The 15,974-nt window shown below is 41.8% G+C and overlaps 2 protein-coding genes and 1 long non-coding RNA gene across 3 annotated transcripts in view; 1 reads left to right on the forward strand and 2 right to left on the reverse strand.

Annotated features, from left to right (window-relative positions):
- Positions 1-739, reverse strand: part of GALNT3 (polypeptide N-acetylgalactosaminyltransferase 3) — a 45,305-nt gene extending 44,566 nt beyond the window's left edge. Inside the window, exon 1 of the mRNA XM_074967476.1 lies at positions 408-739. The gene's annotated coding sequence lies outside the window, so the exon portion shown is untranslated. The remainder of the gene's footprint in view (positions 1-407) is intronic.
- Positions 1-15,974, forward strand: part of LOC141995935 (uncharacterized) — a 77,812-nt gene that overhangs the window by 56,159 nt on the left and 5,679 nt on the right. The gene's annotated exons all lie outside the window — the stretch shown is intronic.
- The window catches only part of TTC21B (tetratricopeptide repeat domain 21B), a 95,675-nt gene continuing 91,595 nt past the window's right edge, over positions 11,895-15,974 (reverse strand). Inside the window, exons 28-29 of the mRNA XM_074967471.1 lie at positions 14,763-14,830; positions 11,895-12,573 (exon numbers count right to left, since the gene is read on the reverse strand). Coding sequence (XP_074823572.1) covers positions 12,496-12,573; positions 14,763-14,830 — 146 coding nt within the window. The 3' untranslated portion in view covers positions 11,895-12,495. The remainder of the gene's footprint in view (positions 12,574-14,762; positions 14,831-15,974) is intronic.

The raw sequence follows: 15,974 nt of genomic DNA on the forward strand, positions 1-15,974 counted from the left end.
GGATCATGTGAATGCCCTGATCTGTTCATTCCTTCTGAGGTTATGTCTACACTCAAATTGCTAGTGGCACAGCTGCAGCAGTGCTTCAGTGTAGACATTCGCTATAGTGACAGAAGTTCTCCCTTCACCGTAGTTAGGTTATAGCTACACTTAACGCTTTAGCAGCACAGCTGTGCCACAGCAGCGGTTCACTACCTATGCTGACCGGAGTTAAGCCAACTTAATTTTGTAGTATAGACCAAGCTTTTATCTATCTCCCCGAGACACGGTAGATAGGTCAACTGGGGTTACTTTGGCATCTCTCAGCCCTGGTCTACGCTGCGGGGGCAGGGGTCCTAGCGTATCTTACGTATTCGGTATCCTACCGAATAGCGTAGCTGAAGTTGGCGTATCTTAGGTTGACTTACCTGGCTCTGAGGATGGCAGTGGCGAGTCAACCACCACCGCTCCCCCGTCGACTCCGCTTCCACCTCTGGCGAGCTGGAGTTCCGGAATTGATGGGGAGCGCATTCGGGGATTGATCACTACCCGCCGACCCAGCGGGTAGTGAAGACCTGAAGTCAGTGGTGTGAAAATTCCACAGCTGTGAGAGACATAGCTGTGCTGATGTAAGTTTTCAGCGTAGACCAGCTCTGAAGCATCTTGCACTGGCCACTCTCTGAAGATAAGATGGACCATGGGTCTGACTCAGTATGGACATTCTTATATAATCCATCCAGAAGTTTTGGAATGTTTTGGAGGAGGGGCTTTGCTGAGTATTGTTTTGGATAAGTGTGTGTTGGAGAGAGAGAGAAAAAATTAGCAGAACAGAGAGAAACTGAGAACAGACAAGAACAAAGAGGCAGAGGCAAAAGGCAAGAAAGTCAAGCATTAGCTTCTGAGCACAGTATGACCCTAGAAAAAGCTAGATAGCAAGTTCTTGGGTCTAATGTTGGCTAAAGAGGCTTGATGCTGTAAGCTAGGAAACTGGACGTTTTGTTCTTTCATAGAATATCAGGGTTGGAAGGGACCTCAGGAGGTCATCTAGTCCAACCACCTGCTCAAAACAGGACCAATCTGCAACTAAATCAAGTTTTTTCCTCCTGCATTCACAGAAGCAGGACTTTGTACATTCCTTGTAAATAAACAAGACTGCATAAAACAAAAAGACTCCACCCACTTCTACTTCCAACTGGAACATCCACAGCAGTGGCACCAACTGCAGGTGGGAGAGGAAGGGCAAATGCTCCCTCCCCTCACCAAAGGTTTCTTGGTCTATACTACAGAGATAAAAGGGTCATGATCTGACCTCTTTTAAGCAGTGTTGCCATACTAAATCAGTATGGCTTCTGTCAGAGAGGTCTTGAAGCGTTTCTCCAGCTGTATAATCATACCAGTACTGAAATCTGATCTGGCTGTCACTCCAGATGGAATGGCCAGGCCAAATTTCAGGGAGTGGCCCTGTGGACTGGGTCACACCACTCAAATTTGGCCTACTGCCAGCTGGAGAAGCATTGCAATTTGGTGCACAGGGAATCTGTTACTGTACAGCAGTGTACAGCACAGGCTAGGGAAGTCTGCCAAGAACTCTACTCCTGGTGGCACTGGCTCATGCACTGTGTGGATAAGAAAGAGGGAAGACTCTTAGTGGAGACAGACACAAGGTCCCAGACCAGAACAGCTTGTGTGGATGGACAGGGACGATAATTTACATATCCCCCCCACAAACACATGTATCTGATTTGGAGCCACTGGTTTCCCCAGGGCTCTAAACTCTGACAAGCCACTTAAGATTAGAAAGGGGCAGCATTATATTGAGGAGCAAACAAGTTGCCGGCAGCACCTTAACTGAGTCATGAGACTAGCCAACCCAACCAGGGTACGCCTCCTTTAGTCAACAGGTCTGTTTGAGAAGCGGTCCGGATAACAACTAGCGTTTCCTGGAGACTTGTTTGCCCTTCGTCACACAGCAGCAGCAGCAGCAGCTGGCTTCTACTTTCTAAGCAGCCTTCAGCAGCCGCTTGGCTTTACGCCTCCCCGGGAGCGGGCAGACACACCCGGCCGCTAGACGCAGAGCTGGGCTGAGCTGCCGGGGGCTGCGCTGGAGCCTTTCGCAGAGGACCGGGGGTGGGGGTCCGTCCCCGGGCGGGGTGAAATACCCACGGCGCTCCCGTTTGTCCGCCCCGCACGGGACAGTTACCGGGGAGCTGCGGCCACCACCCCGCCCTGAGGAGATAGGGCTAGGCCCTGCCAGCACGCAAGCGGGGGGCCACGGCCCGGGAACCAGCCGCTACCACACGGGCCGGGATGGTGGAGCAGTGGCGGCCGCCTCAACAGGGCTCCTAAGGGACGAGGCGCCCCAACTTACCGGCCCTGGGGTCCTCGCACCGCGCCCTGAATAGCTCCCCCCTCCCCGACCCAAAGGGTCGGCGTCCAACACCACCAGCGGCGGGGACAGCTCACCTCGTGGGGCGGGAGTACGCGGAACCGGCAGCCGGGCTCGCCTCAGCGCGCCTCTCCAGCAGCGGCGGCGTCCAGGTGAGCTCCGGGGGCTGGGGCCCGGGCCCGCACTGCGCCTGCGCACCGGCCCCTCCCCGGCTTTACCTGGCCGCCCAGGTGCGCGAAGCAGGGAGCCTGAGGGAAGCCCGCGTGCCCCAGCCGCCAGGGACACTCACCGGCCGCGGCTCCACCTCGCCCCACGGGCCCTCGGCGCTCCTTTGCTCTTCAGCATCTGCTGCTGACAGGAAGGCTCCTCCTGGGCGCCGACAGCAGCCGGCGGGCGCTGTTGGCTTGAGATACGCACCTGGTTTTCCCCAGCCCTGGTCTCAACCGGGGGGGAAGCTCCCCCGGCCATAGGCCCAGCCTAGAGGTGGCAGAATTAGCCCTAGGAAGCTCTCACCTCCACATGAAATGCATATTAATCTATCTACCACTTTAAGAGGAGGAAGAGGCTTCCCACTTCCATGGCCAAGGGGCACAGTTTCAGCTGTGCCACTCAGTGCCAGTCACACTTTCCCTCTTCTGCCATACAGGAGAGTTTATTTTATTTCAAGTAAGTAGCCATCCACCACCTCTGCAGTAGGGTAAAGTTTACATATTGTCGCTTTTGCTTTGAAACACTCCTACAAAGCCATGATCATCGGTCCTGCTACCTCACTTTGTCAGACTTGCACAATGCCCTGGTAAGTTACACCTGACCAAGCAGTGCTGCATAAACAGTTCAAACATTCCTCAGGACTCTATTTTTCTTAGTTTTACCAGATTTCTTCTATTTAAAATTCATTTAATTCTTTAGGATTATATTACAGGATTTACAGAATATAAACATTAGGGTAGGGACTGCTACTCAGTGTTCATACAGCACTTACTACACTGAAGGCCACAGCTGGTGTAGGGCATATGTCACACTACCTCTAACAATACACTGTTGTAATAGTATAAGAATTACTGTCTTTTAATACATTTTAGTTTTTTTGGCTTGCCCTATCGTTCATCAATTGCATTTCAAAGTAGATTCTGCAGTTCTTTGCTTTAATTAATTATATAATTCACAGAGGTATGACTCATGATCTGACATGAAGACTGATCCATATTAAGAATTTTTTAGTTCTGTACAAATAAATTTGAAGGAATGAACTGTGCCTTGTCTAACTGCCTTGTTCTAATGACGGTTCAGACAAAAGACAGCAAACATACTTGAAGGTAGATTTATATAATGTTAGAAGAAGCTTACTATAATGAAGGTTCCACAAGAAGCACTACAATTTTATTATGATCATATTGTTTGCATACACACAGCACACAAGAAATATCAAAACTGTACAAATCTTAATATTTAAACCTTGTACCTCACAGAACATAGCACATTTGGTAACATTTCCCTTAACTTTCTTTTGCCCTTGTTTTCTATAAATAGTTGCATGAAGTGAGTAATTTTTAGGAAAATTGTGTAATTTTCTATCCCCCTACCCCCTTGTTTAATTTCCAAAGTGTAGATGTGTTTTCTCTTGCAGGTTTCAGGGCTGACATTTAATTGAGCAAAAGGATAAGTGCTGCATGTAAGCTTTGGTTGACCAGGTACACTCAGCACGTGTTACTGGGGAAAAACATTTAAAAAGCCCTTAGAGATAGGATCACAGTGAGTTCCTTCCTTTTATAATGGCAGAATAAAATGTCCTCTCGAACAGTGTGTCACATACTGCAGAAAACTTTCAACTTTACATATAATAAATTCAGAACCAAATTTGAGGTGTGACTCTGTTCTGAAAAGTGATTTGGTTGGGAAAAATGACAAGGGGATGTCCTATATTTGTGTCTTTCAGACTTCCAGATCAAATGTTCTTTATATATAATTTTTTAAAAAATTAAACACAGAATCTCAAAGTCAAGCTGTCTTATTTGCTGGCTCACTGGTAAGTATTCTATTAGAATTAAGATAACTAGTTTTGCTGAGCCAAAATGGAATCCAACTCATTCTCCTATAGTTATACTGACTGCAATGGTAACAGGAATTAAAAAAACCCTACAACTAACAATTTTAATCAGGAAAGCAAGCACCTAAGATTCCTGGTTCCACTGCGTATGCAATCTGGATCTGGGCTTAATCACACTGAGCCACATGCTTACCATTATTCATACTAATCTATGCTGATTACTGAGACCACTTCCAGATTATGAATACAAGGTGTTCCCGTATGAGTTCATCTAAGTAAACTCTAGTCTACGTCCTAGGCTTTATCTCCACCCTGTAACAGATGTTAAAAGTAGAACTTGCCTTGTCTATAGTAAAATTCCACCAAATGTTAAAAAACACTTTCTCCTAGTGAATACAGTCTAATGTGTGGTGAGCATCATGTTATCTAACCCCATTCTATTCAGTCATGTTCAAATATGGCAAAAATTTGTAATATGCACACCACCTAAAAAGATGTCAATTTTCAGAGGAGGACTGCATTAACTCATTTCTCAATTTTCTGCTAGTTCGCTAATTATCAATACTAGTGTTATGTATGTTTAAACAAAAGGCTGAGCAGGGGAAAACCCATTTTCTCTTCAGAGTTATTTCTGCAGTGAAATAAATGTGGTTCAATTGTAAAAATAATTTCTATTTGCACTCTGACTCTGATATTACAAAATGAGTTTATGATTTCACAGCAAGATTAAGAAATAAGAAGCTGGCCCTGAAAGACCTTTTTCAGGATGTGAAATAATTGCACTAGGAGGAACACAATGTGGCAGATGAGTTACACGACTTTATCTAATTTTTTTTTTTTTAAACCTATGGCCCACTCTAGAAGTCCTGTAAGTAATAGAAAAAAAAAACCCAGATCTAAAGTAATAGCTAGGGCTATAACTTTTTCAAATAAGGGTTAAATGTGTTCAGACAATTGAATAGAGGTAGCAGGTAAAGTTCTGTTCATGGTGTGTTTATAATCACCACAGGAGTAGAGCTTCAGGGCTGTGGTTTTTAGGGGCAGTGAAAGGAGGGAGTTTCATTAATGTGGTTGACAGAAAGGGGGGGCTCGAGGCCTGGAATGAGGAGAACACCTGGTCAGGAGTGAAATATGGCAGGGACAGATGGATGGTGATGTTTCAATTCCTGCAGAGGTTAGGAGCATCACCTCAATCCTTATTTGGGAGGTACAGTTTCTGCACCACTGCACATCCCAAAATGGTGCTCCTAATATCAACAAAACTAGAGCATCAGACGCCCCTTCCTCCAGAACATACTCTTCCTCACCAGCTTCTATGACAATTATTTAAAGCTCTCGGGGTTGTTCCTACTATCTTGCACTCTCTGCCATACATTAGGTTAAATACAACCAGAAGTACATGCTTTCCATTTAAAGTACTAGTGTACATTACTAATAAAATTTTCTTAAGTCAACAGTGAACAAAATAAAGATTGTGTTGTTCTAAAGGAAGCATTGTTACACAGGAAAAAAAAATGGTTTCCTGAGGCTTCATCAATTCCATAGGTCACTGCAAATCTTAGAGCATATTGCATAAATACCAGAGAAGGCACAGCAATTTGGGGCCACTGAAATTTCACTTGGCCAGCCAAGCAAAGAATTTGTAAAGCAAATAGCCAAAACCCAAAAAGATGTAGCACACCATCACAAGTAGACAAAGAAAGAAAGCACTAGAGAGGGAACACTGGTTTTGGAACCTCTGCCAACTTGAAGAGGAATGCTTTAGTCTTAAGCTAGTGTCCTGATTCTCCTCCCTCAGGAAAAAAAACCAAACACAGAAAAAAATCTTTTCACCAAAATGTAGAAAAAACCCAGGAATTTTAGAGACAGAACATTATAAGTCCTCTTGTCCACCCCATACTAGCATAAATTGGTCCCTACTGTACCCATTTGAATTTGAAATGACTAATATGCTGTATATTATTTTATATTTTAATAGCAGTCACTTAAAATTTGTTCTGCTCAGTTTCATCGCAGCATTCCTAGTTACATGCCTCAGGCTCTCTCTAAAGAAAGATACACATCTCTTCTGTGATGTGCGTATCTTTCAGGTACTTATAGTCAATATTTTATACTTCCTGTTGATCATCAGTTAGCAAAGCCATACAAATTTACTTTCTCCCCACCCGTCAGGTCAGTCCCTCAAGGCCTTCATTTTTATTTATTTAGCATTTAACAAAATGGGAAGGAATTCAGAATCTCTTTCTGCTACTGAATTTCCCAGAACTATATCAGTATTCTATGTGCAGTCTCACCAGTGCTGTACAGAGAAATCAGTTCCCTAGTCCATGACATAATGCCTTTGCAGACAGCTCAAAATAGCGTTTGCTTTCTTTGCCACCATATCAAATTACAAGCTCCTATCCAATTCCTGTCCATCATCACTGTAGGTACCTTTTGGCATTGTTTTCCAAGAATCTCCAATTGAATATCCATGTTTACAATTATTTCCCCTAGATCTATTTGTTTGTATTTTCCAGATTTAATTTCATATTTCACCCATATTTTTAACATCTGACTTGGTAATTTTTTGTCCCTGCTGATATTTGGAGCATCTTTTAATTTAGTACCATCTCTAAATGTCATTAGTTTGCCATTTACCATTTCTTGAAGATCATTCAAAGCTATCCTGTTTTTGGATGCTATCACACTGATTCAGAATATTCAATAACCAGAATACGGAGTTATCTTTTACTGGAATATGCAAAATGTTCAGTGTAAAACTATTCTAACAAAAAACACACATGTTTATTGCTCTCTCATGTTATATTTATCCAGATCTTTTCACATGAGGCCTGGGCAGTTCTGTCTTGATAAAATGACAGACATTTAAAATGCTGGCATTCAGTATTTGTTTACAATACAAGGAACCATATTATCCAAAACCAGTTTTAAAAAACATTGTTCCCAGTAAGGTGTCTGTGAAAGTTTCTACAATTTCCCTGGCGAGCATAGGCTAGGTGTAACCATCTTCTGGATGAAGGCCCTGATCCTGAAACTTTTAGGCATCTGAGCAATTTTACACACTTAAGGAATCCCACATGCTGCAGTGATAATGGATTGTTACTACTGATGAGTCAAATACTGTATTTTAAGTGTAAAGTTTTCTTAATTGAACATCTTAATGTTTGATGCTTAATATTTTAGTACATGCTTCAAGGGTAAAATCCTGGCCCCACTGTTCAATGAGTTTTGCATTGATTTCACTGTGGCCAGGATTTCATCTCTAATGTCTAATCTACAGTGGAAAAGCTCTTTTCAAAGACTGTTCTTGTCAGAAAGGTTGCTGGCCAGCACAGGCTTAGTCCAACAATAACTTCATATGAATAAAATTACTCATGTTTCAGTATTTGCAGAAGTAGAGTTTAGGTCCCTAATTTAAAGTTGTCCCTATTATGGACCCTCCTTAGTGTGGCTACAACAATTTGCAAAGTGGCTCATAACATAGTTAGACCTAGTCTAAACTGGCCAGTGCAAACATGTTGTACTCTTATTTTAAAATTATTCAGTATTAGTTTGATTAGTCTGCTCATTTTAGCTAGTGAAATTATTGCCATTTTACCTCTAAGATAATTGTTATGGTCTTAGCATAGTGCTCAAAACAGAGAGAGAAAAGCAGTCTACCAGAGCCTGTTCTGCTTACAGTCAGAAAAGCTACCCTATGGACGTCCTCCTAGAAAATATTTCAGGGATCCTAAACCAAAAGGAGGGGGGTAAGAAGACACCTCTGGTTTGTGTTGCTATAGCCACAGGACACTTAGATCTCAAGTGAATGAATCAATAGAAAACACACTCACTCCCCTCCCTTGTTCACCAAAGGCAAGAGTGGAAGATGGGTTGCTAGGAAACATCATACTGAAGATTGGAGCTCTTTGAAATTAACATTGCTGACTTCCCTCAATCTCAGGAGCCTCTTCTATTCAAAACCGTTATTAGGAAGGTGGCTTGGAAAAAGGCTGCAAAAGAAATAAATACTAAAATAAGAAACAGCAGATCAGGAATCAGCATTTCCAATTAACTGGAATAAACAGAAATGAAACAAGGTCATTCAGTTAAAAAAAAGCAGCTTGAGAGAGAAAGTAAAGAATACAAAATGACAAGAGTTTGAAGTGGTTCATATGTACCAAAGAGAAAATAATATTTAATTCATCTGAGAAAAGTACATTTAAGCAACACTTAAGACAGACTGTCTATAATCACAGCATACTTTTTCATCTTTAGATTTAAAGGTTTCTTCCCTCACTTCCCTCCTAAAAAGATTTCATCCTTAACAAGACATTAGGGACGGGAAGGTTCAGGGATTCTTAATGGAAGATTGGAAGCCTTTTACCGGGGTTGCCAATATGAATACAGCCCTGTTTGGTAAAGACAGGAAATTATAACAATCAGATAGATGGTAGTTGCGTGCAGAAAAGGACCTAGGGGTTACAGTGGACGAGAAGCTGGATATGAGTCAACAGTGTGCCCTTGTTGCCAAGAAGGCCAATGGCATTTTGGGATGTATATGTAGGGGCATTGCCAGCAGATCGAGGGACGTGATCGTTCCCCTCTATTCAACATTGGTGAGGCCTCATCTGGAGTACTCTGTCCAGTTTTGGGCCCCACACTACAAGAAGGATGTGGAAAAACTGGAAAGAGTCCAGCGGAGGGCAACAAAAATGATTAGGGGACTGGAACACATGACTTACGAGGAGAGGCTGAGGGAACTGGGATTGTTTAGTCTGTGGAAGAGAAGAATGAGGGGGGGATTTGATAGCTGCTTTCAACTACCTGAAAGGGGGTTCCAAAGAGGATGGCTCTAGACTGTTCTCAGTGGTAGCAGATGACAGAACAAGGAGTAATGGTCTCAAGTTGCAGTGGGGGAGATTTAGGTTGGATATTAGGAAAAACTTTTTCACTAGGAGGGTGGTGAAACACTGGAATGCGTTACCTAGGAAGGTGGTGGAATCTCCCTCCTTAGTAGTTTTTAAGGTCAGGCTTGACAAAGCCCTGGCTGGGATGATTTAGTTGGGGATTGGTCCTGCTTTGAGCAGGGGGTTGGACTAGATGACCTCCTGAGGTCCCTTCCAACCCTGATATTCTATGATTCTATGACCTTGTAGTCTCAGTTCAGTTCCTAGCAACTAGTGTTTACATCACAAAATGGCCATGGATCAAACCTTCCTTACTCCTTCCCCATAGTTTGCTCTTTCAAATGAGACAGCCAAGATTAAATGGACAAGGTGGATGAGGTAATATCTTTTAGTGGACCAACTTCTGTTGGTGGGAGAGAGAAGCTTTCGAGTTTACACAGAGCTCTTCAGGTCTTGGAAATGTACTCAGTGTCACAACTAAATACAAGGTGGAACAGATTGTTTAGCATAAGTAGTTAACACATTTCGAGTTCTGTGTAAGCTTGAAAGCCTGTCTTTCTCTCACCAGAAGCTGGGCCACTAAAAGATATTACCTTACCCATCTTGTATTGCTAATATCCTTGGACCCAGCATGGCTACAACAACACTATATACGAAGATTAAATGGATACAGAAACAGAATTACTCGTGCCTCTTTTGAATAGCATCTTCTAAGTAGCATCATGGAATAGACCATTCAATTTTCACTTTAGACTTAAAAGCCAAGTGTTGATCCAGCTCCCATTAATGCAAATGGAGAGAGGCTGAGGCTGGCGGAACTGGGTTGGGTGAATCTGTGGCTCCCCTTCAGTGATTCAGGGGCTGTATCTACACTATCGAAAAAGGGTCCTGTGATTCATTAGTGCCCTCTGGTGCAGTTCTGATGGTGGTAACAACTGTGGAAGCTGCAGAGAGTCCAGGTCTGCTTATAAGCCTTTACCATGTCATCTAACCCCACTGTTAGACAACACGCTAGTAACAATGCCTGAGTCCCACTTAATACAACATGTTTAACCACTACCCCCACCAGTAGAGCTGCATTAGTGAATTATAGATCTCACTTTTGCTAGGGAAGACAAGGCCAGGAGTAGACATACTGCACCATAAAACACATCTCTGAGCACAGCAGATACAAGATCTGTGTGGCAGTCAATATTGTTCCATCTGAGCAAAATAATCATTCACAAATGACCTCAGAGGCCAATCCCTCCACAAGACAGCAGCTTTTCTTCACCCATGATCTACAGGATTTGGAACCTGCATACGTCCCTTCCTCTGCAGTCCTCCCAAACAGTCCCTTCAACAAGAACTGTCAGAGGAAACTACGCAAAGTTAACTTTTCAATTTCCTGTGTTGTGTCCCTCACCCACAGATTTTACTGCAAAATGCCTTGATATGGTCCCTGTTAGTTTAAAGAAAGTCAACCTGGATATTGTACCCCAATTACTGGTAGCTGTGTCAGATATGATTTTTAAGTTGTCTCCTTTATGTAGGCTACACATCCTTAACAGACATTTTCAAGTGTCATGTCTTTTACGGACCTTACAAAATGTCAACATAAGAAGCCAGAATTACTTGAGGAAACTGACACTGGCTATTTTAGGAAGTTAATTACTGTTTTAAAAAGTTCTCTTTTCTTGCCAAAATAGCTTTTTTGAGAAAGATAAACACAATGTGCTATTTGAAGACATAATGCTGTAGTGTAACAATTTCTGTAGCGTAAGATATTAGACCAGTCAAGAGAAAAGCATTCAGAACCCACTCACTAGTCAGTCTTTCCCATTTGTGGGATGAAACTTTTCTTATAGGACAGCCAGTATCTTGTGTACAGAGTACAAAATCTTTGATTGCTATACCCAAACTTCTCTCTCTGCAAAACATTTATAGACTAAATGAGACTAACCATAATTTGCTGCACACACATAACTATTAGTTATACATGGATGTACTACATAAACAGATGGACAATCAAAAACAGAAGTATTTCAAAATGAAATACTTCTAGTTTGAGCGTTAAGAATATGTCTCAACTGGGAATATTGATTTTCCTAACCTTTTAAAAATCATTTAAATACCTTTACCAAATAGTACAAAAAATTAATCTTTGTTACTAAATGCTAAATCTCAATTAAAATGTCATTTTCATTTAAAACCGTATTAAAATATAAACTTACTGCTTTCCCAGTTTAACCATATAGCTCAGTTAAAAGTGAATGTAAAAATAAAACCTCATTTACAAATATCTCAGTAGCAACAGTATAAAGAAAGCTTACATTGAGATTGCTAATTAAGTCCATTTGCTAGAACTGAGAAATCTTAAGTAATCACTAAAGGAGAATTAAGGACAGGTTTCTTCTTTAGTGATGAACAAAAACAGTGACCTCCAGAGGAGGAGAAAAATTACACTGAGTTTAAAATGCTGTGCCACAAATGACAGCACTTAAGAGGGGAAACACCTTATTCTTGTTCCATTCATTCCCTGCCTCTTCTCTGATCAAAGATTGCTATATGCTCAGGAATTATAGAGTGTTAGTCTATTTTATTTTAAACACAAGTTATTTACAGTGTCTGTTATCTTCCAAAAACATTTTCAAATTATATTTGAAACTTTTTGATAGTAAGTAAATCATCACTAGCAGAAGATGATGAATATTCTAGTTGCGGGTGAATCCATTTGTGAGAAGTGTATTCAATCAGTACTACATAAACGCATGTGGCTTTCACTGTAGCTATTTGTATTTTCAAATGTCACTTCTTCACACAGCAAAGTAGTATTTCTTCCTGTTGTGAAACAGGACTGCAAGACTGGTTATTTGTTTACAGTTTAAAGTTAGTACCTTCTAGACGATAGCACTGGAAATCACTTGTCATTTAGTTTCCTGTCTAGTACAAAATTGTAATTCATACATACTATTTCTTTTTAAGTTTATTAAATCCTGATGTACAAAAGCCTCCTCTACTGGAGAAAAGATAAATCCACAGCTCTGAAGAAAAAAATCTCTTTTGTCCTTGAAGAGTAACTATATATGAGATCTGGATGATGTGTACAGTATTTCTAATATTTACATACTGAATGGCCATTTCTTCATTGTAATATCCAATACATAATTTCCAAAATTGGATAAAAATTCAGTGATTCATACAAATAAGGTTCAAGTCCTTAAGGATGCACGAGCCTTGTCAAGTATTTCCTTTCTGATCTTTGGGTAGTTTGGGTGTGCTTTTAGGACCTGTTAAAGGCAAACAATACACACAGTTTAAAACCAGTTATAAAGCATGCTAAAATGAACAATTACTGTCAGACATTTCCATCATCTTTTTGAGCTTCATTTTAAGCCTTCTAATAAATCAGTAACAGTTTGATGATTTTGTTTATAAATACATAAGATATTTCATCACAGCAGATGTACAATGGTCATAAATAGCTGTATCATAAAGACAATCTTGTCCCTTCCATCCACCACACGGACTTGGGGGAAAACTGCAGGGAGAAACTAGCCAGTGACTCAGGCCATTAGGAGCACCTGCAGAAGCAGCCAAACAGGGACCATCAGACATTCAGAGAACTTTCTAATTTTGACTGGACTTTCTTTGCTCTGTGCTGATTGGCTGTTTGCTCCAACCCTCTCTCTCTCTCTCTGCCTTCTAATAGGTTAGGTCTGCTCAGGAGCTGGAAGGTGTAATTTCCAGTTTGAGAAAACATACCTGTGCTGGCTCTGATCGAGCTAACATGCTAAAAATAGAAGCATGGCTGTAGCAGTACAGGTTAGCCACCCAAGTATGTACCTACGGTCTTGGACAGGATTGTTCTTTGGGCATCTAGCCCATCCCACTGCTCTCACACACACTTCATCTCAGCTTCATTCCACACCAGCCCCTTTCCCTGTTCTCCACTGCACTGTCCCCCTCACATCCTTGCCTTTAATATCCCCCTCCCTTCACTTTTCTTTCCATTTAGTTCATCCCTTCCTAATTAACCTCCCCCCCACCCCCGCAATAACAAAAACAAAAAACATGGCTTTAACATGAGCTTTGCATACATTATTCACTTGGCTTCTCTGTTATATTCCTTTCCTGAGTCCTGTGTGTGTCTCGACAGTTTAACTCTTTGGGGTATGGACTGTCTGCTAATCTGTTCAGTGCCTAGCACAATAAGGCCCCATTCTTGCTTGATGCTTAGGCATGACCATTATAAACATAATTAATAACAGATGATTAGAAAGATAGTATTTGACTGCACTAATATTCAAATATACATTTTTTCTCAACCTCCAACCTCATCCATTTCACCCCTCAGATTTAGAATGTTTGAGTCAGCCACAGTAAATTAGAACAGTTAAATAGAACTGTTAATAAATATTAATTAACACCAAATTTCAAAAGGTTGTTGTGGTCATATAAAATTTATTTTACAGAGACACTACTGAAAAGTTACTCTTCTACTAGCCTTTCATGTGACATTAACATTGGAATTCTGCTCTCAAATTTCATTAACTTGAGTTAAATCATATAGAACTGTACCAAGTTGCAACCACAGGGCAGCAGAGGATACTTTGCCTTGGCTCTGATATACAGTGGGAGACAGCCTAAGTTCCCTCTAAGCTGTGTAATCATGCAGCAGCCTATTAAGCACTGCGCAGGCACTCAGGGCTGTGGTGGGGAGAGATTACTCTCCCCCTCCCCCAACCCAGCCAAACCCTGGACCTGCTGCAGCTGGGGGAGATGTGCCCCAACCCAGCCTGGCCTGGATCTGCCATGGCTTCGGGAGAGGCGCCCCTCTCCCAGCACCAGCACGGACCTGACATGACCCAAGTACTGCTGCGAGGCGAGAGAGCTGCAGAAAGTCCTCCCTGCCATCACAGCCCCAGGGCAGCCCGCACCCCAAACCCGTGATCCCGGCTCCACTCAGAGCCCGCACTCCCAGCCGGAGTCCTCCAGCCCCAGCACCCCAACTCTCTGCCCTAGCCCTGAGCCCCTCATCCCCAGCCCCAGCCCAGAGCCCACACCCCCAGCTGGAGTTCTCACCCCTCTGCCCCCAGCCCTGGGCCCCCTCCCACACTCGGAATCCCTCGGCCTATGAATTGTGTCACGTTCATCAATATGGAGGTGATGTGGGTCAGACATCTCCATGTTGGTGTACATAACAAAATTCATTCCACACATGGTGGGAAAAATTAGAGGGAACATTGGAGACAGCTACTTTCTCAGGTTATTCCTTGATGATCTGAGGAATTTAGGAAAAAACAGGCTGAACTAAACCAAGTAACCTGAACATCTACCAACTTTATGAAATTAAACAATTTCCGAAGCTAAATGCTACATAATTTGTAATTCGTGAATCTGAAAAATACAGAAATAACTCAGTTATAAAAGGAAGTTATAGTAGTGCAAACAGTTAAAATATGAATTAAAAGCCTACCTTATGACAAATATCAATTGCTTCTACGTATCTCTTTCCTTTCAAGTAATTAAATGCCAGCTTGTATCCTGTAAGCAGTGCAAATACCCATGACATATTATGCTTAAAATTAAACACAGAATAAAACATCACATTCAAGTTGAAAATATCCCAATGGTCAAGTTTACTTAAAAGAAAAAAGTTGGAATAACTGTTTGCTAAGTGGTCTCCAAAACACCCTTCTGAAACAGGCAAGTTAGGTAGAGCTCTAAAATGAGTTTTGAAGGCATTTTAAAATTAAATAACTTACCACCAGATATATTTACACACAGGAACGAAGATTTACATTCTAAAGAATATATAGTGGTAACCCATATTAAATTAAGTTGTCACGTCATCCTTCATGACCTCTCACACTGGGCTATTAATCACTATTTTGATAGAAACCACCCTTTTGATAGTTTAGTTATATTAGGTGAGGACACAAAACTAAATAAAAAGATACAAGAACAAGAATGGAAAACTTGTTTAGCTGATTATTTTCTTGGTGGAACTCACTTCTCCCTCAATCAACATATTTGGACTGTGCCCCTTGCAGCAAATATCAGAGGCAGTTAACATTTGTCTCTGGGGCACCAAGATTTGGCCACATCTCTTCTGTACTCACCTCAAATTCTCTAACAGTACTGAGAGATGGTTCTATGGCTCTTGAGAGCATCTTTGTCTTTTACCTACCCCATTTTGTCAGCCATAACATGATGGGGGAGTAGAAAGCCAACAGAAAGGACCTTGATGAGTTGGCCTTGTTGGGGATATAGATATTTGAAAATTCTTGTCCCCCAAGAAAAAGAACATGGGGAATATTCTGCATACTGCTGCCTCAAAGAAAGCCTTAAAAGTCTGGCCTGCATTGGCTAAGACAGGAAAGCTGAAATGTTATTCTGTTTGTATCTCTGCAGGCAGAGAAGCTAGCAAAAGGACACAAGGAATAGCCAATATCCATAATGACATGGGGACTAATCTGATATTTGCAGGAAAAGAGGCATAGCCCAAATATCTCAGTTTGGGGAAGAGGTCAGAGCCCAGAAATAAAAAGTCTATGATGAGTAATTTCCAACAGAGAGCCATAAGGAAGTCTATAGTTCTGAACAGTCTCTATAAAGCTATCCTACATAAGCAAATGGACAATAAGATGACCAATGTGTAAGGCTACAATTTAGTCATGGGTATTTT

This window comes from Natator depressus, chromosome 11, assembly GCF_965152275.1.
Source record: "Natator depressus isolate rNatDep1 chromosome 11, rNatDep2.hap1, whole genome shotgun sequence".
Taxonomy (NCBI): Eukaryota; Metazoa; Chordata; order Testudines; family Cheloniidae; genus Natator; species Natator depressus.